This window comes from Sarcophilus harrisii, chromosome 5 (genome assembly GCF_902635505.1).
Source record: "Sarcophilus harrisii chromosome 5, mSarHar1.11, whole genome shotgun sequence".
In the NCBI taxonomy this organism is placed as follows: domain Eukaryota; kingdom Metazoa; phylum Chordata; class Mammalia; order Dasyuromorphia; family Dasyuridae; genus Sarcophilus; species Sarcophilus harrisii.
The window spans coordinates 8,101,785-8,129,559 of record NC_045430.1 but is presented as its reverse complement, the minus strand read 5'-3'; the positions used below and the strand labels follow the sequence as shown (position 1 = coordinate 8,129,559).

Here is a 27,775-nt window from a genome sequence, read left to right as displayed (position 1 = left end):
GATGAATTTTCTTAAAATTGCATTGCTTAGTTTTCTTAAATAGACTCCACTGGCTGGAAAGCTAACCACAATTTCTATTAGCATCCTTACTACAGTGCCTAGCATATCAGAGACATGTCATTTCTTTGCTGATTTGACCTTTTCAGATGATTAATGCCTTCATTATGAAAGCCATCAGTTTTTTGTTTCATGCAAGCATAGTTGGATTGACTGGGATGTTGGAGGACAGCAGGAAAAAAGCTGGATTCAGAGGAAGAGGAGTCCAATCACTTGATTCCTGGTCCTCTTTTTCCTCAACTGCAGAATGAGGGATTGGGACCATGTGGGAGGGTGGGAGAAGTTGGAGGCCACACTAGATGTTTTCAAGTATTTGAATGGTTATTTACATCTCTTGAGAGGAGCCATGGGGAGAGAGCAGCTAGATAGCTTATTGAGAGAGTGCTGAGCTGGAGTCGGGAAAATCTGAATTCAAATCCAGCCTTAAATATTTCCTAGCTGTGTGACTCTGTTTGCCTCAATTTCCTCATCTGTAAAATGAGCTGGAGTAGTAAATAGCCAACCACTGTTGTATCTCTGCCAGGAAAACCCAAATGGGGTCATGGCGGATGGGACATGACCAAACAACAGCAATGCTTATTTCTGAAGTCTCTTCCAGTTCTGAGAGTCTCTGCTTCTGGAAATCTTGGTAATATGATCTCCTCCATTTTTACTTAGAACATTGGGCTAGGAACTGGGCTTGTAATTAATAGAAAGAAATCCTAAATGAGAAAATATCCTTTATCAATGCAAGTCAGGCCCATGTCTGAATGTTAGAAAATTACCTAGAATGTTGACAAACTAAGCAGTTCATCCAAAGTCAGACTGTTAGCCTATGTCCCTAAGAACTTGACCCTGATTTTCCTTGCTTTTTAAAAACATTTTTCTTTAAAACAAGAGTATGTGAAATATAAATTGACTTTAAAATTTTTTTTATTTGACTTTTATTAGATTTTCCCTTATATCTCTTCACCTTTTCCTTCCCAGAAAAACAGCCCTATAACAAAGAAATGTTTTTTAAAAGAGAAAAAAAATTCAGCAAAACTGATCAATACTTAGAACACAACTGAAATTATATGCATCACCCCACTGCTCCCATATTCTTCTCTGGGGGTAAGTTTAATCATTATAGTTTTTCATCTTCAATTTTCAGTGTTATTAATGAATAAGCATTTATTAAATTTATTAAACAGAACTCTGTGCTAGATACTGAACACATGAATAGAAAAGTCAGACAGTACCTGCTTTCTGGAGAGCTTCCAATTCTAATGGAGGAGTTACCACACAGGAGAGATTTTGGCTACAAACTGAAAGTCCTTAGGTAGTAGCAGCAAAGCAGATGGTCAGTCCCCTTCTTTAAGAATTACTTCCACCAATAAAATCTTATCTTTTTCTGTTGTTGAAACACCTTGTAGTTGTTCTGTTCAGTTACATTGTTACAGTCACTGAACATAGGGTTCTTTTGGCTCTGTTTACTTCTGTTTGCATCAGTTCATGTACATCTTCTTATGCTTCTCTATATTCATAATATTTGCTGCTTAAAGGCACAGAGACCCAGCATTGCAGTCACACACCACAATCTGTTCAGCCCATTTCCCAATTCATGAGTATCTATTTTGTTTCTAATTCTCTGCAACCACAGAACCCGTTGCTAACAGTATAAACATTTAGTGTCTAGGGAGCCTTTCTTTTGGTCGATAAAACAGACTAGACAAAAAAGCTTCAGAAGGATTCGAGCTGTATAACTTATTGTTCTATAAACCTGAAAACAAAAATTCCTTAGGAAAAAACTTGATATTTGATAAGAATTATGGGGAAAACTGGAAAACAGTCTCAGGCATAAATTAGTCTGAGACCAATGTCTTATACTGTATTCCACACACACACACACAAAATTAAATGACCTGAATTTCAGAGATCACAGCATAAAAAAGGAAAAGCAGATCACATAAAGGTCTTTCACAACTAAGAGTAGGGAATAAATTCTGAAGCAAATAAAGATAGAAGCACTTACAAAAGAGAAGACATAATTTTGGTTATATCAATTGAAAAGCCTTTGCACTGACCCTGGGCAAGTCACTTAACCTCAATTGCCTCAGAAAAAAAAAAAAAAAAAAAAAGCTATTGCAAAGGATAAGAAGGAGGGAAAGAGTTTTAAAATGTTCATTATTATTTTTTTTACTACATTATTAATTTTAAAATAACATTATTTAAATTATAATTAATAATTTTATTAAGTTTCTACTATGTGCCAAATTTCATGCCTCACTGACCTTCACAATAACCTTGGGAGGTAAGTGCTTTTATTACCTTCATTTTTGCAGTTAAGGAAACCGAACCAGGCAAGGGTTAAATGATTTGCCTCCCTTCCCCTCCCAGTAGGGAATATATCAGGCCAGATTTCAACTTGGACTTTCTTGACTTCAGGGCCAGTGCTCTGTGTTCCTAGTTTCTTAGAAGAGAAGGGACTAATTGGGAGGAAAAAAACCTTTGTATCGTATTCCTTGGATTAGGGTTGATATCCAAGATGTATAAATGGCTAATAGAAATTTCATAAACCAAGAACCATTCTCCAATTGATTAGCAGTCAAAGGATATGAGCAACTAATTGTCCAAAGAATTGTGAACAATATGAAAAAATTGTTGGTACATTGTTGGTAGAACTGTGTATTAATGCAACCATTCTGGAAATTTTAAATTGTGCAAGTAAAATGGCTCAAATGTCCATGTCCTTTGATTTGAGGCATCTGGCCTGGAATCAGGAGACTTGAGTTCAAATGTAGCCTCAGACACTTACTAGTTAGTTATGTGACCATTTACTTCTGTCTACTAGTGATCAAAACAGCACCTACCTCAAAGGGTTGATGTGAGGTTTAAATGAGGTGATATTTGTGAAAAGTGCTTATCACAGTGCCTGGCACATAGTAGGCTCTCTCCTCATCCCACGTGACATATATCAGATACTGCTGAAGGATGTAAAGACAGAAGACAAACAGACCTTGCTCTCAGTGGGCTTACATTTTGTTGCAGAGACAATGTGTACACCCGATACATACAAGGTACTTTAGAGTGAGGGGTCCGTTTATAACTGAGGAAATCGGGGAAGACCTTGTGTCTGGGAAGCGTGGACTTGGATCAGGGAGAGACATGAAGCAGCGGTTGTTCCCTCTGTGGATTCCCCTCTGGATCTTCGTCTTTCTAGCCCTTTTGTGGCGCCGGTAGCAGACATAGCAGATACTCAGTAAACAGCCTAATGAATTGGTTATCCTAACAATTTTTTCCCAGATTCCTTACCACCCCTTTGGAAGCATTTTCTGCTCATTTCCCACATGAAGAGAAAGTGAAAACCAGGAAAGCAGAGGGACGGGCGGCTCTGTGGGGGGAGATGGGAGATTCCATTGCTGGCTCCTGCCAACTCTCAGTCTGGTCCCTGGGACTTTCCTGGACCTGAGGCTTGGGGATCCTCCCTCTTCTTCTTGTTGGCCTTGGGGGGACTCGATGCCTTCCCAGAGCGTGTCCTTTTTTTCTGTTTTCTTTGTCTGGTTCAATAAGCTGTGTACAGATCCCAAAGTCTCTTGTTGATATGGAGAGCCAAACCCATTTGATCTTTTTTTGAAATTAAATATAAAAGCACAGGTCTGAATGTTTAAGAGCAGCTAGGGCCTTTTGTGCTTCTCCAGAAGGGGAGTGCTCCCTTACCATTTCCTGTGCCAGGGACATTGGTGCTGACCTTGACCTTGGCCAAGTTTATGGCACAAAGGGTGCTCATAGTCCCAGAGGATCCTAGGCCTATGGCTAGAAAATGCCTCAGAGGTTCTGGCCTTTGAGCCCTTTGAATAACATTGGAGGAAACTGAGTCACACACTTAGTGTCAGTAGTAAGGGTTAAAACCCAGGCTTTTCCCATACCCCAAATCTCCATCAGTTTAGTAATTGAGGAATCACCTACTATACATAATATCCTCTGCCTGGGCTCGGGGAGGTCCCGTCTAGCAGGGAAACAAGACACAGAAACTGGAAGCTGGGACGTCCAGAATGGCCTGATATGGCAGCAATGGAGAAGTGATCAAAGCTGACGTTGGCAGATTTCCTGGTGGGATCTTAGATTTAGAGCAGGAGCTTCTAGCCTGGGGTTTACAGGCCCTAAAAAGGGTTCTGAGGGGAGATTTCAAGGTTCCGTGGATTTGCATGGGAAAAAGCAATGCATCTTTATTTTTACCAACCTCTCCTTATCAAAGCTGTTCCCCCAGTCCTGTTGCTTCTGCCTTCACAGAATGCCCCTTCTAGGTGCCCGCTTCTCTTCCGGACACCTCTGATTCCAGTACAGGTGTTGGTCCCCTCGTGCCTGGACAGTAGGGGGTCTTCCCACTCTGAGTCTGCCCCACCCACTGAAGTGATTTTCCTAAAGCCCAGGCTTACTATAGCACCCCCTTTCTTAATAATCCCCAGTGGCTCCCTATTGCCTCCAGGATCAATTACAAAATGCTTGTTTGCCATTCCCAGCCCTCCTACCTTTCTGGTCTTTTTACACCTTAGTTCTCACCAGGTACTGTGACCATGTGACCCCAGCCTCTCGGCTTTCCACAAACAAAACCTTGCATCTCTGGACGGGGGGCATTTTCTCTGGCCCCCTCCTCAGGTTTTCTCGTTCACCTCCCTGACTTCCATTAAGCCCCAACTCAATCCCCATTTCTGCAAGAAGCTTCTCTCAGCCCTTCTTAATTCCAGTTATCCTTGGTAATTATCCTGTGCATGGTTAGCTCTGAACATAATTGTGTACCCATTGTCTCACCCGTCGGACTCTCAGCTCCTTGAGGTCAGGGACCGTGTTTTGCCTCTTTTTGTATCCCCGGAGCTTAGTACGTGCCCTGCACACTGCTCGATAAATATTGATCAATTGATTGGTCTCTTTGCTGGGGGAGGAGAAGAGAGTTGGGGCTGAGCCTTTCCACTCTTAGTTCTTTCAGCTAATGGCTTTAAATTGAGAGTGGCTGGGAATTGGGCGCAGGATGAGACTGGGCGGACATGGATGTGTTTATGTTGCATGACTTGGCTGTCCCACCTTGACTTCCCTGCCCTTCTCCCCAAGGAGAAGTCTCTTAATCTGGACAGACCTCTCAGTCTCAGAGACTATTGGGTTGGGGGGACCTGGAGCCTACTCTAGTCTCAGAGCATTAGATTGGGGTCCCCTCTGACTCCCCCTTCCCCACCTTTGCTTCTTCTCTGTGACCCTTAGGGTCACTACGTCCATTCAGATCCTAGATCAGACATTGACTGGTTGTGTGACGTTGGGCAAGTCACCTGCCCAAAGGGATAATAATCAGAACCCACCTTACAGGGTTATTGTTGGGGTAAAATGAGACGGTATTGGCAAAATGCTTTGCAGACCTCTCTCCTGAGTGAAGGCAGTGTTTCTCCTCTCAGAAAAGAGCCTCGTTGAGATACTGCCTGTCTTGATTTCTCTCTGAGGAAGGCCCTTCAGACTCCTCATACCTACCCTACTGGGGCCTCAGTTTCCCCATCTGTTAAAATGAATGCATCAGATGAAGTGATTTCCTAGATTCCTTCCTTTTTCCATCTTATGACTGGACCTCTAGAAACCATATTCAGGTGTTTCTGGGTAAATTAATTCCCTTAGTTGTGGCACTGGGTCCCTGGCCTTCAGCCATCTTGATTGATGAGTGAGTGACTTCCTGTAGACCTCCCCAGACATGGCTGAGCTCTCCTAATACTCCCATTGCCTCCAGAAGAGATCTCCTGTGTGACTTCTGGCCATCTCACCCTCTCTTACCTCGGTCTATCCCATTCTACCTCGCATCCTGTGTTCCTTCTCCTCTTTCCCTTTATTCTTCCCTTTGTTCATTCACCTTGTCCATAAAACAGGTCTAGGAAGGGCTGTTTTGGGCCCACAGGCCATCAGGGAGCTCACGGACCCCTCTCTGGGAGGCCGGCCTTTCTGGAAAGCCGTGCAGTATCTATCTTTAAACCATAATCTCTCTTTTTCTTTTAGCTTTTCTCTTTTTGAATGTTTGATTTCTGAAGTCATGGAAACAGAGTGACGAGCGTTTGGTGGGGATGGGTTTTGGCACTTCGGAGATGAGGAAGTACTGTTCACAGCAGATGTAGGAGGGGGATTATTATTAGTCTCCTTTCACATCGGGCACAGGGTGCCCCATTTATTCGGCATCCCATGAGCTCTTGCTCTTTTCTACCTGGAGCCTGGCTTTTGAGAATGCCGGGGAGAGGGCAGGGGTTTCCTCCGGGCCCCCCAAGTCATGGTTGCCTTTGCCTGGGGCCTCGGGTTTGGAGAAATGCCCGAGAGTGTATCCACCCTTCCTTCCTCATTTCCTTCTGTGTTAGGGGCTTCCTTCTTTTAGGGGTGAGCAGGGAAAGGAGGATGTGTGTGGCCTGTGGGTAGTTGCTGGTAGCCAAGATAAGGGTACCATTTTGTATCGTGAAACAACAGCCTGTTCTCCCTTTGAGGGGCCAGCCTTTTTGTGGCCTTCCTTCCTCAAAGATTCCAAAGAAGGGGTCTTGAAAACTGCCAGTCATGGTGGAGGCGGAGTCTCTGCTCCTCCCACCCCTCTGGGCATCAGGGCACGGCCCGAGGGCTGCCTCTGCCACACAGTCTGCCGTTCTCTGCCAGCACAGGGTCGCCCAGGTTCCTGGGTCCGTCAGCCTCCCTCATCACCAGTGAGTTCTTTCCTTTGTCCTTTCATTTGTCTTTCAGCGTCTGCAGTCCCTGCAGGGTCCTCCCCAGGTATGTGTTCTGCCACCCCAAAACAATGGGTGGGTCTGCAGCTCAGGCTGGCTTCTGGTGGGGAGCTTGGGGCAAGGTCATCTCTGTCATTCCCTCCCATCATTCGTTGGGTGGGGGCACAGGCCTCCACGTGGCCTTGGATCCTCATCTGATGGTAAAAAGGCCCTCTGAGGCCATTTCTTGTTCCCTCCATCATTTCATGGATGTGGAAACTGAGGTACAGAGCTCCACTTGGATCCCCAATCTGGAGGTGGAAAGGCCCTCTGAGGCCATCTCTTATTCCCTCCATCATTTATTGGGTAGGAAAACTGAGGCACAGAGCCACTATGACCTTGAATCCTCAATCTGGAGGTGGAAGGGCCCTCTGAGGCCATTTCTTGTTCCCTCCATCATTTATTGGGGGGGAAAACTGAGGCACAGAGCCCCACTGTGACCTTGCATCCTCATCTGATGGTAGAAAGGTCCTCTGAGGCCATTTCTTGTCCCTTCATCATTTCATGGATGGGGAAACTGAGGCACAGAGCTCCACTGTAACCTTGGATCCCCAATCTGGAAGTAGAAAGGCCCTCTGAGGCCAGTTCCCTCATTTTCCAGATGGGGAAACTGAGGCAAGGAGAATGGAGTGACTTGCCCAAAGCTACTCAGGAAATAGAGCTGGAATCTAATGTGGGCCCTCCTGTGCTAGTCCAGGATAGGGGCTGTCCAGTCCCCACTGAAACCATGAAGGTGAAGATGGCAAAGGTCCCACCCCAGCCCCTTTGGATGCCGCTGTTACTTCATTTAGCCAAAGCCCAGAGAGCAGACACACCCTCATTGGATAATAATGAATTGTGAGACCAGCCCAGTCACTTGAGGGAGTGAATGGATGAGGAAAGCACTTATTAAACTCTTTCTGTATACAGATCACTGTGTTAAAGGCTGGGGAACTGAGAGATTGTTCCTGCTTTGGCTTTGTGCATTTTTCTCCCAGTCCCTCTCTCCTAAGAGAGTCCTTGTTCTGAGCCCGAGGTCCTGGGTTCAAATCTCACTTCTAGCTCTAAGAATGTGGCTGATCTTGGATTTTTCATGACCCATTTGTGCTGCACTTTCTCCCTCTGAAAAATGAGCGGCTTGGACTAGCTGACCTGGGGCTTCTCTCTCCCAGCTCTATCCATTTGTGGTCCTTTGGTATTTCCTAGGTCTGGTTAATTGACCAATGGATGGATTAACAGACTATAGCTTTAGTCTTGGGGAATTCCTAATGGGAAGAAGTGGGGGCCAGGAAACTCCCCCCAAATCCCAACAGGAATAGAAAAATGAACCAGAGTCAGAGTGTGATTGAGACAGGCCTGAAGTGTTCTTTCCAGGATTACTTAAGCCCTTCCTGTCCTCTGAGTACCCTGTCCAAAAGGAAATCACTTATTCCTACTGAAAAGTTCCCTCCCTGAGAGCCAAGGCAATAACTGCCAGTCCTGGGGGAGCTGGGAAATAATCCCAGGGGCCCAGATTAAAAAGCCGAGCCTGCCAAAACTCAGTGAAACCTTGGAGAAAAAAATGAGTTACTCAGAGTCCTAGACTTTTTTTTCCCCCTGAGGGTATTGGGGATAAATAAGTGATTTACCCAGAGTCACACAGCTAGGAAAAGTTAAGTGGCCAAGGCTACATTTGAACTCAGGTCCTCCTGATTTAGGGGTTGGTGCTCTATCCAATGCACCACCTAGCTGCCCCCAAAATTGGTCATTCAGGAGATTTATTCATTGCCTACTGCAGGTAGTGTATACAGCAAGCTGAGGGAGGCAGAAGAATTTATTTATTTATTTTTGGGGGGTGAGGCAATTAGGAATAAATGACCTGTCCAGGGTCACCCAGCTAGGAAATGTTAAGGGTAGTAGAAGAGTTTAATCAAATAAGACAAAAACTCTGTCCTCAGGGAGCTCAAAGACTAGGAGTTAGAAAGAGGAAGTAGAACCACAACAAACATACATTAAGCATCTTCTGTATGCAGAACTCTATTCTGGGTGCTAGGGAGCAATGTAGTCCCTCAATTCATGGAGAACAATTTAGTAGGAGGATGAAACAGAATCACAGGAATCATAATATTTACTAATGATCAACTGGTTAAAAAGCATTTATTAGGTACCTACTATGTACCAGCAACTGTACTAAATACTGGGAGGTACAAAGAAAAGCAAAACTAGCCCTTAGTCTTAAGGAGGGTTTGGGGAGGGGAAAAACAAAACAAAACAAAACAAAACCTGATAGTAGCATATAAAGCAAAAAAATAAAAATCTAGGCTCATAAATGTAGATCCAGAAGGGGTCTCAAAGTCCATCTTATTTTACAGAGGGGGAAATTGAGGCCCAAACAGTGACTTGTCCAAGGTCATCTAGGTGGCTCCTGGGCCTGGAAGGGGCACTATATAGAAAGATAAAATGAGGCCCAGGGAGTTGCCCAGAATCATTCAGAGAGTGTCAGAGGTACAATTTGAACCCAGATTTTCTGTCTGAGTCATAGGGAGATGGAGCCATTGTACCAAAAAGACTATTACCCAGCCTCCTCCCACCTCTGCAGCAAAGTAGAGAATTAAATATGAAAAAGCAAACAGTGTCACAGTCACTTGGAAGTCAAGCCCTGGCCAGGATTATTCCTACAAAACCAAGCTGGATCACTCGAGGTGTGCGATCCAGCTGCCTCCTGTGCTTCCTGGGCCCAGGCCTTGCTCAGCTTAGGGGCCTAGCCATGGAGGGGCCCCTTCCCCTTCTTTCTGTCCCCAAATCTACTTAGGAGGGGAAGGCAGGTTGGAGAGGGTGATGGGAGCAGCCCCGGCTGCCAAGGGCAAGCAGTCCCTTGGAATGTCAGCTGGAAAACACAGGGGTAACGAGGAGGTGGGAGGCCAGAGGGCCGGACCCCTGGGAGGGCAGCTGCAAATTATCCTCCATGAGCCCCTCATCCTTCTGATGAAAGGAAGCCAAAGTGGGGGACGGCTCAGAGATCTCCCCTGCTCTCTGACTCCCAGCCCTAGGAAGTGCTTGGGATCAGCTGGTTAGGCCTCCCAGGAATTTCAGAGGCCACTGAGTCCATTTTACAGAGAGGGAAGTGACAGGATCCTGGGATTGTCGACTTAACCCACAAGTCCATTTTACAGAGGAATAAAGTCTTATAAAAAAGTGACTTAGGATCCAGGGTTTGACACCTGGATGGAACCTTGGAGTTCATTGAATACCCCAAATTTTGTGTTTTTTCCCTTGTATTTTACAGATGAGGAGACTGAGGCCTTTATCTTGGCTCTCCCACATTTAGGATCCTAAGTTCCCGTTTCAGAGCTGGAAGGTCCCTTGTGGGCCAATCCAACCCATCCCCCTCATTTTGTAGTGGAGGAGCCGGAGGTGTATAAAGATTTGAGGGAGTGGCTTGTCCAGTCGGGCGGCTGGGATCAGGATGGGACGAAGTGGGATTATTCGGATTATTCCTGATAATCGAATCATCAACCCACTGCGAAACAGGCAGAATAGCATTCGGGGCTTTGGAAGGGCTTTAGATCAGAGCCCAGGCTCTGGAACAGGCAAACAAACAAACAAACGAGCTCTGAACAGTCAGACAAAAGGTAATAAAGAAAAATCGGCCGGGCGGTCTCCTTGGCCGGGGGTGGGATGTCCATCCACAGAAACCTGGCCACTCCTGCAAGAAATCCCTGGGACGTCCCTTGGCAGAGAACGGCCTCCAGGGGGCACTGTGGTCCTGGCCTTGTCCAGCCCTAGGTCTGGAAATGATCTCACTCGGCTCGTGTGTTTGGGCTGCAGCGGGTTCCCCTCCCATCAGCTCCGCTTTTTAACATGAATGTTTCATCTTTGGGTTTCTTTCCTCCGCCGAGAAGCGTGACACTCCTGGGGACACCACTAGGCGGCGTCCGATGGATCCTCCGTCCCTTGAGCAGAAATGCAGCCCCTTGGCTTCAGGACGGTTTTCCCCGTTTAGTCTGTATGAGGCTGGTCCCTGATGCTCTGTGCTGTTCTCGGCTTCATTAAAATGCGACCTCCGTTTGAGACGAGCGGCTGGTTTTTTGTTGCCCGGCTGCAAGGGGCCCCCGATGCAGGACATGACACCGGCTCCCCAGAGGAGTTGTTGGCAGTGTCTGCTCCTCCTTTCCTCCCAGTCTGGTTATTAAACAGCTGTGTGTCCGTCTGTGTGGGCTTCCGCCTCCCCACCAGTGAAATAAGGCGGTTGGACTTGGAGGTTCCCTTTCCAGATCTAAACTCTGGACTCAGTGTCTGGGACAGTGGGTGGCACATAGTAGGTCCTTACTATGGAGGTTCCTAACCTTTGTGTGTTGTGGATCCCGGCCTCAGGATGGAGAAGTCTGTGGGCGCCTTCTCAGAAAGGCAGAGGGCAAAGGAAGCCAATTATATTGAAACAGAGTTAGCAGAATGTCTCAAAAGAAATCATGTTCCTAGGCTCCAGGTTAGGAACCCCAGTTTCCCAAACGTTTGTTGATTGATTCTGGGAACTACTTGATTGGCTGTGTGATATTAGGCAAGCCATTCCCTTCTCTGGGATGTAAAATGAGGAAGCAGAACTGGTTGACCTCTAATGCCCTTCAAGAGGAGAATCTGATTTCCTTGTAAGCATTTTCCCTTTTCTGGATCTTAACTTCTTTCTCTGTAGAATGAGAGAATTTTTTGGCTGTTATTTTTGATTTTGTATCCCAGCAGCTAGTATACAGTTGGTGCTTAATAAATGTTTACGGGTTGATTCTGTAAACTGTTGATTAGCCATGTGCATTTCTCTCGAAGGGCTTTGGTGTTAATGCTTGCAGAATGAAGGGATGGCCCTGTGTCACCTTGAAGGGCCCTTTGACCTTATAAGAGATGGTTTTCTGAGACAGATGATGAGATGATGAGGAGATGAGGAGATGATGAGGAGATGATGAGAAGATGAGAGATGATGAGATGATGAAATAATGAGAAGATGATGAGATGATGATGAGAAGATGAGATGATGATGAGATGATGAGAAGATGAAAAGATGAATGCGATGGATAGAACACTGAGCTTGGAGTCAGGTAGAGCTGAGTTCAAATCCAGCCTCAGCCTAGTGGTCCTGAGCAAGTCATTTCACTCTGCTTACCTCAGTTTCCTCATTTGTATAAATCTCTGCCAAGAAAACTCAAAATTGGGTTACAGAGAATTGGGCACAACTGAAATGACTCAATAACTACCAAAAAAGAAATCAGGCTGTTGAACTGGATACTACTAAAGTCTCTTCCAATTCTAGAGTTAATGTTCTTAGTCTGAACACTAGGTCACAAATTATTGAGCCTGTTTTTTTCTCATTTGCTAATGGAGAGACTTGAATCAGCTGCTCCTGGGCTCTTGCCACCATCTTGGTTTGGTGGTTACCCGAGATTCCAAAGATCCAACAGCCACGGGGGACTCGGTCTCGTCTCCCTTACGATTTCTGCTAACGGTGCTTTTGCTGAGAGGGTAATTAGTGACAGGTGAGGTGTGCTGCCTTCTGAGCGGGTTAAGAAATAATTGCCAATTTGTTATGATCGAGGCAGGCGTAATGTGGTGATTAATGGTACTCGGAAGGACGGCAGAGATTGCTTGTCCAAAGGGCCAGGGTAGAGCGGTTGGGTCAGGAGGAACAGCTTCAACGAAAGCTCCTTTGTTTCTCTGCCCTCTCTGGGGGCGAGGAGCCTCGGGGAGCTTTTGCTGACAGATTAATGGACTCTGTGTGTGTGTGTGTGTGTGTGTGTGTGTGTCTGTAAATCACCAAGACTTCTGTCTGAGACTGGGAGGAGGGTGACAGTAATCGGGGGCCTCTCTGAGGGCACATCCCTGTGCTGTAGACCCGGTGACACCTCTTGGCACTTTGGGGGCCCTGGATCCTTTGACCTGATGGTTGGGTGCACCAATGATGATGGCTCAGCCACATTCACAAATGTCCCTGAGTTATCAAGAAGATACAGCAACAGGTGTAGAGTAAATTGTATCCCACTCCCTACTCCCCTGGTCTGTGATCTCAGCAATCCCAGAGTTCCCTCCAGGGAGGATCTCAGCCCCTAGACTGGATGATTCTTGGCTTGTATCTCTCCCAGACTCTGCCCCGGGGTGTCCCCTCAGTGTGCTGGAGACCATGTTGGTCATCCTATCTCTGTGTCCCTTACATCTCTCTATTCACACACATCTCCTTTATATTCATATTCTCTCTCTCTCTCTCTCTCTCTCTCTCTCTCTCTATATATATATATATATATATATATATATATATATATATATATATATATATATATATTTGCTGAGGCAATTAGGGTTAAGTGACTTGCCCAGGGTCACACAAGTAGGACGTGTTAAGTGTCTAAGGCCAGATTTGAACTCAAATCCTCCCGACTTCTGGGCTGGTGCTCTATCCACTGTGCCACCCAGCTGCCCCCTTGGGTATATTCTTTAAAAAAAAAAACAATTTTTCTTTTCAATTCTGCATTTTCTCCCTTCTACTTCTTACCTGTACCCCCCCTCCACTCCCTATAACTTGACAAATCAAGAAACACCCCCTTCACCCCCTACTCCCGTTATAGACATTTGGCAAGCAAAATAAATGTCCACATTGATCATGGCCAAACAATGTGTGCAATATCTATATCACATACACATAAACATATTCACATAATACAAGTGCTCATGATAACACATGTGCATGGTAACCATGCATGTACACAGAATGCACAGTGTGTACATGTACAGACAATGTATTTCTATATTTGTGCATGTACACTCATATATACAAATGTGTGTGTTTACTTACACACACACACACACACACACACACACACCCCTCATTCTGCAGCCCAAGTCCAGAGCATATAAAATCCCTTTGACCTTATGATTCATTGATTACAAGGACCATCTGACGGAGAAGGGAAAAGTTCCCTCTCGGGCTTTTTGACAGCAATAACAGCCAGCAGTGATGGAGTGCTTTAAAGACTGTAAAGACCTTTACTGATGTTTGCTCTTTGTAGCAACCCTGTTATTATCTCCCCTTCACAACTGAGGGAACCGGGGCTGAGAAAACTGACTTGCCTCTGGTCTCACAGCAAGTATCTGAGGCAGAATTTGAATCCAGATCTTCCTAGGCCCAAGCCCAACACTCTATCCACTGTGTCACCTTTCTATCTGAGTCATTCAGGCTGCCAGAGCTGAACTAAACTTATCAGAGTCCCTCCACCCTGTCCCCGTCTCTCCTTCCCTAATGGAAAAGCCAGAAAAGCCCCAGAAGAGGGAGGGGGGGTCTCCCAATCCACCTGGACAGAGGGTTGGGGCTCCTTGGCAGAATGGTGGATGAGGCGACCCCATCATTTCTCCACCAGGCCCGAGGAGAGGCTCAGACTCAGGCAGCTTTACTGTTTTATGGGCAAACAAACACTTAGCCCTGTGAACTGTGGTTTTCCTCCTCTCAGAAATGAGTCCTTGCAACATTTACCCACTGGATCCAACGAGGACCGGAGACGGTATTTTGTAAGCCTTAAAGTGCTCTAGGAAAAGGGGAGCTATGATAGTGAGTTTTATTTTGCTTCTAAGAACAAATTGCTCACTTTTTAGAGATTTATTTGCTGTCCCAGTTAGGCTGGTGGAAGAAATAAATCAGACAAGCTGCCCTAGTTGGCTTGCAATCTGAGAAATGATTCCCAGTTACTGTCTCTGACCTCCCTGGGGCCAGAGACGGGCCTTCGTGGGCTTGCCTTTGAAGGGTCTTTGCTGGGGGCCCGGCCGTTGGTTAGTGCAAGCACGAAGCTCTCTTGCTTTTTTCCCTCCCACGCACTCATTTTTTCCTGTGTTTTTAACATTTGTCTGTTACCGCAGAGACAAAGGGAAAAACCCAGCTCCTCTGCTTGCAGCAGTGATTAGTTAGCTCTCTGCCCGACACTGACCGAGTCCGGGGACCCGGCTGTCCTGGGATCAGATGGAACAACCCCCACTCCCCCCATTGGATACGCCTGACAGCTAGGAGACAGCCAGACATTAAGTGGGCAGAGGCTGGTGATGTCCAGGGCTGGCAGTCCGCCCAGCCTCCATCCTGTGGCCTCTGGCCACATAGGGCTGCACCTTGTCGTCCTACCCATCCAGGAGAAGTGCCTTCTCCCCTTGTCCCCTCCTGGCTGGGGCAGCCGGCCCCTGACTCAGGGGCTTCTGGCAGGGACAGGCTGTTTCCAGCTGTGCACGTTGCCCCTGCCCGATGCCCCTTTGTAGTGTTCTTGACACATGGAGCAGCACGCCCCTTCTAAGTGGGTCTATTTTTTTCTCCGGCATTAGCAGCCACAGATGGTCAGCCATCATCGATGGGATCCCAGGAAAGGAAAGCCTTGGCAGGAGATGTTGGGAATGACGGAAGTTACCCATGCACGTGCCATGGGCAGGAACCCAACTGGATTTTAAGAAATGCAGTCGGTTGAGAAGCATTGATGGAGTAGCTTCCACCTGCCAGGCACTGTGTTCAGTGATGGCATGGCCCCTGCTCTCAGGGAGATTACATTCTGACTCTAAAGGGAGATTCCAACTTAAAAGCAGACCTTTCTTTCTTTCTTTCTTTCTTTTTTAATAGCTTTTTATTTACAAGCTATATACATGGGTAATTTTTCAGCATCAACAGTTGCAAAACCTTTTGTTCCTGTTTTTTCCTCCTTCCTCCCATCCCCTCTCCCAGATGGCTGATAGATCCATACATGTTAAATATGTTAAAGTATAAATTAAACATAATATATGTATACATGTCCATATAGTTATTTTGTAAAGCAGACCTTTCTAATGATTAAAACTCTGAAAGTGGAAAGGGCTGCTTGGGGGGAGTGAGTTCCCAGGCACTGTGAGGTATTCAAACAAGTGCCACATTGGTGAAAGCTGGATGGAGATTTGTGCCTGGGATCGGGAAGACCTGTTCAAATCCTGCTTCAGACACCCATTGTGTAACTGTGACAATTCACTTAATCTGTTTGCCTCCATTTTCTCATCCATAAAGTAGGGTTGATAATAATAGTATCCACCTCCCATAGTTGCTGTGAGGATCAAATGAGGCATTTTTTTTACTTTATTTTTAATAGACATTGTTTTATGAATTATGTTGGGAGAGAAAAATCAGAACAAAAGGGAAAACCTGTGAGAGGGATTAAAAAAAACAAAAAAACAGAAAAAAGAAGTGAACCTAGCCTGTGTTGATTTACATTCAGTCTCCTTGATTCTTTTTCTGGTGCAAATGTTTGCTCCCCAGAAGTACCGTCAGCAGTCATGGCGATCGCTCTCACTCACACGTGGCGGTTGTGTTTAACGAGCACGGACGGGCATCCTCCCCAGAACAATGGCCAAACCGAGGAAAACAAACCCAGCGAGTTTTCCCCATTAATCACGTAGCCCAAGAGACAAGGGCCAAGAATCCTCCTTTGAACTTGTGTAACCCCCGGTGTGGCCCAAGCGTGGTTCTCAGAAAGCTTGCCAGGGTCCTGAGCCTGGTGGAGCGTGAGACGTGACTCTAAGAATGGGGCCGTTTCCTGGCAAACGGACCAAGGCCTTTAAACCAGAATATTCCCGAGATTTAAGTGGAAACCCAAGGGCCTGGCAGGCCATAAACTCTTGGGGGAAAGAAAAGTAGGTTCCAAAGAACTGTCCTTTTCGGAAACCAGACAATCCTTTGAAGGGAGAACTTCTGATTTATGATATGGACAAGGCCTGGATGCTCTAAACAGTCGGTAGCCACCTACATAAGAAGAAATAAGACATCTTTGTCTTCAGTCATCAAGAGCTAATGTTTATATGGCATTTTTATGGCAATTTATATTTATATGGCATTGTAAGTTGGGAGAGTTCTTTCCATATGCTGTCCCTTTGATTCCCATAACAACCCTGGGAGATCATGAGGAGTTTCCCATGAGGAAACTGAGTCAGAGACAGGAGGCTCTCTCCTGTTTTTCTCTCTTTAGGGAGATGAAATTTTAGGCTATGTTTGATGTCATTTTTGAAGTTCTATGTTCCAAGCAAACTGCTCTCCTCTCTGCTGGGAAATGATCTCAGCTTGCCTCTGAGGGCCTTTCTTTGATGTTGGGACCTCATCCGGCCTTGGGCCCACTTTTTTTTTTTTTTTAATGTCCTATTTGGAATCAGAATTTAAAATGAGGCAATTCACTTTATTCAACAATTCGTTTTAATAAGCATATATTAAGTACCTACTGTATACCAGGCACTTTGCTAATTCGAAAGTCCTTGTGATCAAGGGGCTTATGGTCCACAGTGAAAATATAACATACACGTTGATGTGTAGTGAGAAATTATTTTTTGAGGGAGGGGAAAACCCTGGCATCTGGGGAAATCAGAAAAAACCCCGGGCAGGCAAGTACCTAAGCTGGGTCTCATAAGGAGATTGGGATTCCAATGTCAAACATTTATTAAGTGCCTACTGTATGCAAGACATCATGTAAGTTTGAGAGATATAGAGCTAAGAGCAGAAACAGTTCTGCCCACAAAGGGCCTGCATTGGTATGACAGTGGGGAGGGTGTCTTTCCCCCTATCCTCTATCTCTGTTTCTCTTTCTCTCCCTCTCTCTCTCCCTTTCCCTCTTTCCTTTCCCTCCTCTCTCCCTCTGTCTCTCCCTTCCTTCCCCTTCTCTCTTTCGCTCACTCCTCTCTTTCTCTCTCTCTGCTTTTTTTGCCTCTCTGTGTCTCTTTCCCTGTGTCTCTGTGTATCTCTGTGTATCTCCATCTTTGTTTTTCTCCCTCACACTCAATCTCTATCTGTCTCTCTTTCCCCATCTCCCTTTCCTTTCTTTTTCCTTTTTTTCTCCTCCTCTTCCCTCCTTCCCCTTTCCCTCCTCTCCCCCTGTCTCTCCCTTCCTTCCCCCCTCTCTCTTTCTCTCCTTCTTCTCTCTATTTCTCTCTCTTTCTCTCTCTCTGCTTTGTTGACTCTCTCTGTCTTTTTCCCTGTGTCTCTCTGTGTCCTCTTTTTTCTCCTCCTCCTCCCTCCTTCCCCTTTCCTTCCCCTGTATTTTTCCCTCCTTTGGCATCTCTCTCTCCATGTTTATTTGCGTCCCTGACTCAGCCTGGGGCCTGCCAGCGTCCGGGGCCCGGCAAGTCGGACCCTGAGAAAAGAACGACATCCTGCCCCTCTCGAATCTCTGGACGTGGTTCACCCAAGATGTGTCTGCCTGTTTGTCCTTAACAAGTGGGCTAAATGGTAACAGTCCTTGGTGTCCCTTGTGATGATTTTATGTGCGTAAATCGGGGATGGAAGTGGGGCTGGGACCCGAGGGAACCTCAGTGAGGAACCTGGCTCCCTCCCAGCTACACTCTTAGGGGTTGCCTGGGCCCTGATGCTCAGGGGTTTCCCCAGTGTCACAAAGGCAGGACTCGAACTCGGGTCCTCCTGGCTCAGGCTGGCTCCCCAGCCCCCCTGCTCACCTGCCGCCCTCACCGTAGCCAGTGTTCTGTGTTTCTGAGTCCCCACAGTTCCTCCTGGTGGAGTCGGGATTTGCCATCAGATGGGCCGCACTCCCACTTCCTTCTGCCTCTCTGCTGGAGAAGTGCCCTCTGCCCGCTCAGGGTTTTCAGCTGCCTTTCCTTCGGGCTATGCCCATGGGCTAGGCCGGGGGTCCGCTGGGTCGCCTTTAGCCTCATGTTTCTTTCTTGTTTTTTTCTCTCTTGACAGTGAGCGAGCTCCAAGAGGAGGGCAAGAATGCTATCAACTCCCCCCTGGCGCCCGCCACAGTGGACATCCACCCCGAGGACACCCTTCTTGGTATGATCTCATCTTCTTTATGGGCCAGGAGTGTTTCTGGGGTTGGGGAAGGGCTGAGGGTGAGGCTCAGGAGGACCTGAGTTCAAATCCAGCCTCAGACACTTAACACTTCTAGCTGTGTGACCCTGGGGAAGGCACTTAACCCTGATTTCTTCTCCCACCTTCTGGTGCTGGCAGGTGCACGCCTGGCTTCTGCATGCCGCCCCTCACTGGGGCTGGGTCTCGGGGTCTCTTGCCTCCTCGGCTCCTTGTCCATCTGTTGGGGGGCCCGGGGTGGTGGGGACAGCCTGCCTCTGACTGCATCCCTTTCGTACCCCGGCAGAGGAGAATGAGGAACGGACGATGATTGATCCCACCTCCAGGGAGGACCCCAAGTTCAAAGAGCTTAACAAGGTAGGCCGAGGCAGGCGCTGTTGGGACCACCCTGGGGCATCTGTGGCCAGTGAGGGGAGCTGAAGGTCAGAAAACGGTGACCACACAAGGAGCTGGTTCCTCAGGACGATTTCACTCTCCTTTCTTGGCTGGATGGCCTCCGTGCTCACTGCCTCCTATGTAAAGCTCTATTGGGCAAGGCTCTGGGCTGGGGGCCGGGGGTACAAGCGGTGGGGGTTGGGGGCAGGGGATCCTCCTCCAAGGATAATGTGAGGGAAAGCGGGAGACTGGGGGGAGGCGCAGGGGCCTGGGATCCCACATCACAGGGGGCTAGCCCTGTCACTTTTTACAGGTGAGGAAGCTGAGTCTGGTGGAGAGGAGATCATTTGTTGCTTGTCTCTTCTGATAGAATATAAATGTTCAAAGGGCAGAGAAGGAGGAGGGGAGGAGGAGGAGGAAGGGGGTGTGTGTATGCTGTCTTTAGAGCATCCAGCCTCAACTGGGGCCAGACCTTGGAGAGTGAGCAGTTTTGCCAGGAGGATCTTATTTGTAATAATGATAACAATCAGTAGCATTTCTATGGCCCAAAGCCATTTACAAATATTATTTTGCTCAAACCTCACAGCAACCCTCCTCAAGAGGTTGGTGCTATCATCAGCACTAATCCCCATTTTACAGATGAGGAAACTGAGGCAGGCATGAGGGCCACTCAAATATAGATGTTTGAGGCTGGACTTGAATCCAGGTCTCCTTGATTCTCAGTCTGGGGCTATCAACTAATAGTCAAAAACAGTGCTCCATTGTTTGGTTCATTCATGCCGTGTAACTCTGGACAAATCAGTGGGAGCTCTCCCTCCCTACTTTTGTTTTTTCTTCAGTCAAATGGGGCTAATGTCTGCCCTGCCTCCCTCCCAGGGCTCCCATCAGCTCTGCAGATTGTGACAGCATGTGAATTTTAAGTTATCATATCTGGAGGGCCCTTAGATGCCATTGGATCCAACCACCTCATTTTACAGATGGGGAAACTGAGGCCCAGAGAGAGCAGTCTGAGGATTTGAATCCAGATCCTTGGACTTTGATTTCCAATTTTTTGGATTTTGGATTTTGGAAACGGTGACCTTTAAAAAAACAAGTGAGTGGGAAGTATGTTTCGTTCCCGCTCTGTTGTTGTGTATTGTTTATTTTTATTTGTCAAGCATCTGTGGCTGTTCTGCTGAGCGTGGAAGGAACTGGTTTGATTCTCCTGCTTTGTCACATCTTTATTTATCCTCGAGAACAGGCAGGATGAGGCTGTCGGCAAGTGGGAGATGTGTGTCTGTCTGTATGCCTACAAACTCCTTTCTGTACATGTTCCTCGGGCCATTTCCATGGACACCTATTACATGTCTGTCCAGGACGTGGCTCTCTTCAACAGCGAGATGATTCTGTCCAGTTCCGATGATCTTGTGATAGAGAGAGCCTTGTATACCCAGAGGGAGGACTGTGGGAACTGAGTGTGGATCACAATACATCATTCTCACTCTTTTTGTTTACTTGTATTTTATTTTCTTCTCATTTTTTTTCCTCCGGTTTGATTTGATTTTTCTTTGTGGCAAAATAATTGCATAAATATATAAGCATATATTGGATTTAGCATCTGTTTCTACCATGTTTAACATATATTGGATTACTTGCCATCTGGGGAGGGCATGGGGGAAGAGGAAGGGAAACTGGAACACAAGGTTTTGCAAGGGCTAATGTTGAAAAATTATCCATTTATATGTTTTAAAAATAAAAAGCTTTAATAAAAAAAATTAAAAAAAAAAGATTGTGGGAAAAAAGTTGTCTGTCCAGGGAGATAGGAAATGTACAAAAGATCCAGTCTCTGCCTTCACAGAGCTTACAGTCCAGTAGGACACCATGACTGCTCTTCCCATGTATACAGATGTGGCAAATATAAGTGATTCACCTGTGGTCACACAGCTGGATTTGAACTCAGGTCTGGCACCCTGTTGCCCACATTAGCTGTGACGAGGGATCTCTTGTCATCCTGTGTTGCTGTTTGTGCTCTGCCGTCTCTTGGGTCTGTTTTCCTTTACATTATATTGTGGAGCTTTTCCTGGCTCCTTTTTTACCAGTTCAGTTCATATGGAGCTTCCTAAGTTTCTCTGAATTTTTCCCCGAGCCTGTTCTCTTGAGGGGTGATGACATTCCTCTCTACTAACGGCTATTCCGACGGCATTCTCCCTCCAAGAGGTCTTGGTGGTTCTTGAAGATGGACCAGCTGGTGGGGGAAGAGATCTGTCCCTTCTGTTCTGGCGGGGGAAATCACGACCCCTGCAAATGATTGACCAGACAGAGAGAGAGGGGGGCTATTGTATCACAGAGCTCTCCATTGGGGACCCCCAAGTGGGGCATCCACTTCCCCAGTGAAACACAGCTTGCTTCATTCTTGCCTTTGATTCTCCAGATCTGACACATAGTAGGTACTTAATAAGGCCTTAGTGAATAAATGATTGATCAATGAGCCCTGCACTGAACCCCAGAGCTGGGGGATTGAGTCATTTATTCTTTCAAAGAATATAAGATTCCTGAGACTAGGCATTTAGTAGGTGCCAAATAATTGCTTATTGATTGATTTTCAAAAATTCTTTGGCCACATGTGTTGTTAGTTTCATTTTCTAAAATTAATTTGTTTTTATTACACATTGCTTTATGAATCATGTTGGGAGAGAAACATCAAAGCAAAAGATTAAAAAAAAAAAACAGAAAAAAGAACATAGCATGTGTTGATTTACATTCCATCTCTTAGTTCTTTTTCTGTTTGCAGATGGCGTTTTCTGTCCAAAGTTTATTGGAATTGCTTTGGATCATTGAACCGCATAGTTGATCATCACACATTCTTGCCGGGACTGTATACAGTGTGTTTCTGGTTCAGTTTGTTTTGCTCAACATCAGTTTGTCTAAATTTTTCCAAGTCTTTCTAAAATCAGCTTCTTCATTTTTTACAAAACAATAATATTCTATTATCTTCCTGTATCACCACTTATTCAGCCATTTCCCAATGGATGGGTGTCTGCTCATTTTCCATTTCTTAGCTAGTTGGTCTCATTTTGATCGAGTTTCAGATTAATGACTCGGTATGCCCTCCATTGGGGTCTGGGCCTGATGAATCATTGTCTCCATGATGTGGGATAATGAATGAGCAGCCCTGATACCCCAGATAGGCATCTTTGTAATAAATGCCTTTATAGAGTGGTTTAAAATATATACATACATGCACACACACATACACACACACACATATATAGGTTTAAATACATACATATATATGTGTGTGTATATATATGTAATGTATAATATAATAATAAATCTATAATATATGTATATATATATATTTAAATTTCTTTATGCATGTGCATAAATCATAAGATATGTCAGTTGAGAGACATCTCTCATCCAGATGTTCATGTGAACTCTTTGTTCCCAATCCGTGAGATTTTAATTTTCCCTCACCCTCAGGACTCCTTCTGCCCTTTTTCTCTGCCCCGGATTCTCTTCCCCAGGGTGGGCCGTCTTCTTGCTTCCTGCAACCTTGGTATTTGGAAATGGAGATCAGTAATCCATGGAATAAAGGACACCTAAAGCTCGATGACATCATCTGCCATTCTATCTGGACCTCTGATAATCATCTGCATTCTGGGAGGGTTCCTGTGTGTGCTTTGGAAAAAAAGACTGGACATTTGTGTGATTCTTGAGGGTGGGGAAGCTCTTACTCTCCATATTGGATAAAATCCCTGGGGAAACGCCTTCCTATCTGTAACTAGTGCCACAATGAAGGAGGGTCCGATTTAATCATTTCCCAGTTGCTTGGTGTTTGGTACAATAAGCCATTGGAAAGAAACGGCCCCCAAGGAACAGCACCCTCCTGTATCTGGGGGCACCCGGGATGCAGTCCTCAGGGCTTTCAGAAAGGATTGTTGAGGTGTCTCTCTCACTACTGTGTCTGCTTGCATCCTTCCTTAGTGAATTTAAGGTGGGATGCTTTGCGTGCATTTGGAAGTGATTAAAATCCGGCTCTCCCGTGGCTCTGGGGGGAAGGCAGACTGGAACCCCATTGTAATTCAGAAAGGACTAATGGAAAAATCATGTTTTATTCTGGTTCAAGCGGCCCCAGGAGCCACTTAATGTATAGCGCATGAAGACTCTGCCAAGGACATGAGAAATAGAGGTATGAGACATTCCCCTTCATCCTTTGGATGGATAAGAGGTCTGCCTGGAGGGAAATGTGTTGTCTAGAAATAATAATTGGTGTCCTCCTTTCAAAAAGTAACATGTGAAATGGGTTATTGGAGGAAGAGATGAGATTCAGAGCTGCAGGGGACTACATCTAGCCAAACTCTGCATCTTACGGAGAAGGAAACTGAGGTCTCGGGAGGGAGCCCTTGGAAGGGACCTCCCAAGCCATCGAGCCCCACCTTCTCATTTTACAAATGGGGAAACTGAGGCCCTCTTTCTCCACCACGAGTGCTATTTCCATTGAGTTGTCTGAAAAAATAAAATTGTTTTAACTAGAATCCCCGGCAGATTTTAACTAATCCCTACCTCCTCTCCTAATTCAGCATGAAACGTATATTAAGCGACTACTAAGTGCAAGCCTGCTGTGATTGCAGGAAGGGGGAGTGACCCACAGTTTGGGCTCATTCCTGCCCTGCTCTTGGCCATCCCTTACCCCAGGGCTCTCTTTCTTCACCCCAGTCCTTTTCCATTCCTTTCCCCTCATTAACTCAAGAGCTCAGACAGCCAGACAAGCCCCACAAGGAGGCTTGGCAGAGACAAATACTTTTTATTACTTAGAGAATATCCATAGAGAAAAGTCATCTTTTCAACTCAGCAGGTGTGTGTGCAGGTGTGTGTGTGTGTGTGTGTGTGTGTGTGTGTGTGTGTGTTGGGAACCAAAGGTCAAGTGATGGAGAAGGTTGGCAGGGATGACATTTCCCTTCTGACACAATAAGGTCTGTCCTTTTGTCTCTTCCTTCCCTTGATTGTCCCTGAGCTGACCTGGCCACTGCCTCCCCTCTTTATTCTAGTCTGATCCCATAACGTAGTTGGAATGGGTGTATGATTTCTTTCTCAGAAATCTACTTTGTGGTTGATTTTGTGAAAACGAATCTGCTTTAGTTCTAAAGACGCGTATATGTCCTATGTCTTTGTCTCTCTTCTTCTACTTCCCTCTTTCTCGGTCTTGTTTTCTCTGTCATTCTGACTCTGTGCCTGTTTCTGCCTCTATTTCTGCTTCTTGAAAATTTCCTCTAATCATAGGGTTTTATTTATTACTTTTTCTTTTGAATCTGGAAGGGATATTAAAGATCAATTAGTTCACTCTCTCCCTTCCCCCATTGCATACAGAAGGAAAATAAGACCTTGAGAAATTCAATGACATACACAATGTCCCTTGGTAATTAATAACGAGACTGGCCCTTGAACCCAGGGCTCCTGACTTCAGTTCTCTTTATTTCCTTCCATTTCCTTCCTGCGGTGCTTTCCCAGAAAGTTAGGACCCTGCCCCAAATCCACCTATTTTGGATAGCTCAGGTTGTATATGACCATCCTAATCCAGCCATTGTTTATATTTTATACAGACATAAGGTGGTTTAGAGGATGCATGAGCTCCAACCCTGTTTGATTTCTATAAGAAGATAATGCCTCCCGCCCCCTTTTCTCCCCCTGACTTCATTAATAGACTTATGATGCTCTTTTTTTCATGGATTTCATTAATAGACTTATTATGTTCTTTTTTTTATAGACTTAGATTTATTAACAAATTTATTGTTAGGGATGTTTCTCCTTTGCTTTATATAAATTATAGATCTTATTTATTACTTACATCTTTTATCTATAGAGGAGAAACTGAGACAGACAGCAGTAAAGTGATACATTAAGTGTCTCAGGCAAAATTTGAATTCAGGTCTTCCTGATTTCAAGTGCAACATTCTATCCCTGAGCCACATAATTCCTTGACCTTGTGCCCAATTCCATGCTTCAAGTTCCCAGAATTTTATAGAATAATAGACTCATAGATGCAGATCTGGAAGAGACTTTATAAATCATCAAGTCCAGCTTTATTATTTTTCAGCTGAGGAAGTTGAGCCACAGAGAAGTTAAATGATTTATCCAAGCTCACCCGGCTAGTAAATGTCCAAAGGTGAGTTTGAACACGGGCCTTCTTGACTACAGGTCAAGGGCCATGGCATCCATCTTCTTCAGAGAACCTTTTCTGAGCTTCCAAGTCAGTAATTATCTTTCTCTATCCCATCCTGTCCAATTAATCACCTGGAAACTAGGGCATCTTGCCATTTTCTCTGTTACTGGGGAGGGAGTAATGTATAATGAGGTTGGAGTGGTAGGAAGAAATTGGGTTGTGAAAGTTTTTAAAATGCCAAATGGATGAGTTTATATTAGGTTCTTGAGTTAATAAGGAACAAGTGGAGTTTTTTGGGGAGGGGATGGGACGTGGTCAGATGGGCACTTTAGGAAAACAGTTTGGCAGCCGTGCAGACAATGGAGGGGGTTGAGGAGCATGTTAAATAGGGAGACCAATTAGAGGCTAATGGAATAGCCTGAGTAAGAGATAATGAGGGATGATGAGGATTAGGGCCCGCTATAAGGGATCTAGGGACCCCCAAGTGGCAAGACTTGGCAGTGGAGGAGATATAAAGAAGAGGAAAGAGTGGAGGATAATGCCTAGATTACAGATCTGGGTGATTGGGAGGATGGCGGGGGAGATTCAGAGGAGGGGAGGGCTCGGGGGAAAGATAACAACCTCCACTGGGACATATTGAGTCTGAGATGTCTTTAGGAACATCTAATTCAAGATGTTCAGTAAGCGGCTGATGATCCGGGGCTGAAACTCAGGGGAGAAATTGGGGCTGGGCTCATACACATGAATCATCTGCACAGAGGGGATAATTGGACCCAAGAAGAGAGCCTAGGACAGAGTCTGAGAGCCAATTAGAGGGGGTCATACGAATTGCTTCCTTCGTTCTCCAAGAGGACCGTGACGTGCAAGTGAATTGGATGTCAGTGAGGGAGGCTGTGCAAGGTCACCTGCCTCACTTTCCCCTTCAGAGTTCTTTGGGTCCAGTGATCTGCCAAAGCAGGAGTGGTCAAGGAGGGCCAGGATCAGGAGAGGGCCTCAGGAAAACCCAGAGAATGGGGGAGGATGTAAGAGTGTTCAGTCATCATTTGGCCATTAAGGTCACTGGTAATTTTGGAGGAAGAAGTTTCAGCTGAATGATAAGGTTAGAAGCCAGATTTTGAGGGAGGGAAGGAAACAAGCATTTAATAAGTACCTACTATTTACTAAGTGCTTTACAAACATAATTTCATGGAAGAGAGAGGAGATAGAATTGATGCATGTGGCAGCTCTTTCTAGGAATTTTTTTTTTGGAGGATATCAGACACCAGCTGGAGGGCCAGTGGAAGGTTTTTACGGAGGTGGAAGACTTGGATCTATTTGAAGGTAGTAGAGAAGGAACAAATAGAGGTAGTAGGGCCAGGAGAGAGGGGGATGATTAGGGTGGGATCTGCTGGAGGACACTGGGGGTGATGGGATCACGGGGCTGGCAAGGAGAAAGGAGGAAGAGATGATGTCTAGGGAAAGGAGATCGTACGTAAAGAAAACCTTAAAGTGCTTCATAAATGTCGGCAGCTGAGAGCACCATGGACAGAGTGCTGGTTTGGAGTTAAGAGAACCTGGATTCAAACCCTTACCTAGTATGTAACTCATTGCAAGTCACTTCACTCAACCTCAGTTAGCTCTTCTGTAAGAGAGGGAATAATTGCTCCTCCCTTCCAGGGTTGTTGTGTGTTCCAGATAATGTTTGTAAAACATAGGGCACCATGCCCAGCCCACAGATGGTGTTACATAAATACTGACCATGATGCTGGTGGGGATAAATGCTTTTGAGGACAAACCACTGCCTTTCTTAGTCTGCTCACTCTAACTTTGCTCTTAATTTGGAGGACTTCTCAAATGGGAGAAGGGTCGTTTGGTGTCTCAAGGTTTCTCCCTCCTCGGACCCATGATCTAGTGAATGGCCAGTTCTGGTGCAGATCACACCTTACTTTGTGAGGTATCAACTCCTGATTTTATTTCTTAGGTTTTAATTGACTGGATTAATGATGTGCTGGTGGAGGAAAGGATCATCGTCAAGCAGCTGGAGGAGGATCTGTATGATGGGCAGGTGCTGCAGAAGCTTCTGGGTGAGTGAGGGGCCCAGAGAAGGCAGGGAGGGGGTGCTGCACCTGTGGGCCCATGGGAAAGAGTGGATTCCGGCTCCGTGGGCTCCTTGCTGACCTGCCTGTCCAAGTGAGGCGGGTGGAGCTGAGAGGGGCGTTGGGGGGGCATCAAAGCCAATTGTGTATCTTACAGAACAGGACACCGAGGCTCAGAATACCATCTGACATGGTCTGTCTCTTTGGGAAGGATGGTTGGAGCAGTGATTCTCAGCAGATCTTTCTTCTTTCCTCTCTTCCTCTTCTTTCACTTGCACCTCTTAGTGTGTATCATATGCTCAATTGTTACAAGTTCCCCTTGTCAACTGGGAAGGGGAGTGTGCTGACCATTAGGCTTTCCTCCTCTCAGGCTCTATTGCCTTCAAATAATTCCAGAGGGAACTGAAGATAGATGGTTTTGCTTCCATTTTCCAAAGGAGAAAACTAAGGCTTGGAAAAGATTATAGCACCATTTCTATAAATTATGATAAGAGATGATATAATGATAGGACATCTTAAGAGAATAGTAGCATGACAGTAATTTACTCCAGACAAAAGGAGAAAGGAAGGGAGGGAGAGAAGAAAAGAGAAAGGGAAG

At 45.8% G+C, this 27,775-nt stretch overlaps 1 protein-coding gene across 2 annotated transcripts in view; it reads left to right on the top strand.

Annotated features, from left to right (window-relative positions):
* PARVB (parvin beta) overlaps positions 1–27,775 on the top strand; it is an 83,750-nt gene that overhangs the window by 32,187 nt on the left and 23,788 nt on the right. The window contains exons 1-4 of one of the 2 annotated variants that reach the window (XM_023505587.2): positions 6,529–6,728; positions 18,460–18,549; positions 18,872–18,942; positions 27,063–27,165. In XM_023505587.2, coding sequence (XP_023361355.1) covers position 6,728; positions 18,460–18,549; positions 18,872–18,942; positions 27,063–27,165 — 265 coding nt within the window. In that variant the 5' untranslated portion in view covers positions 6,529–6,727. Of the gene's footprint in view, positions 1–6,528; positions 6,729–18,459; positions 18,550–18,871; positions 18,943–27,062; positions 27,166–27,775 lie in introns of those variants that run through there. The other variant, XM_003772665.4, reaches the window with a different exon arrangement.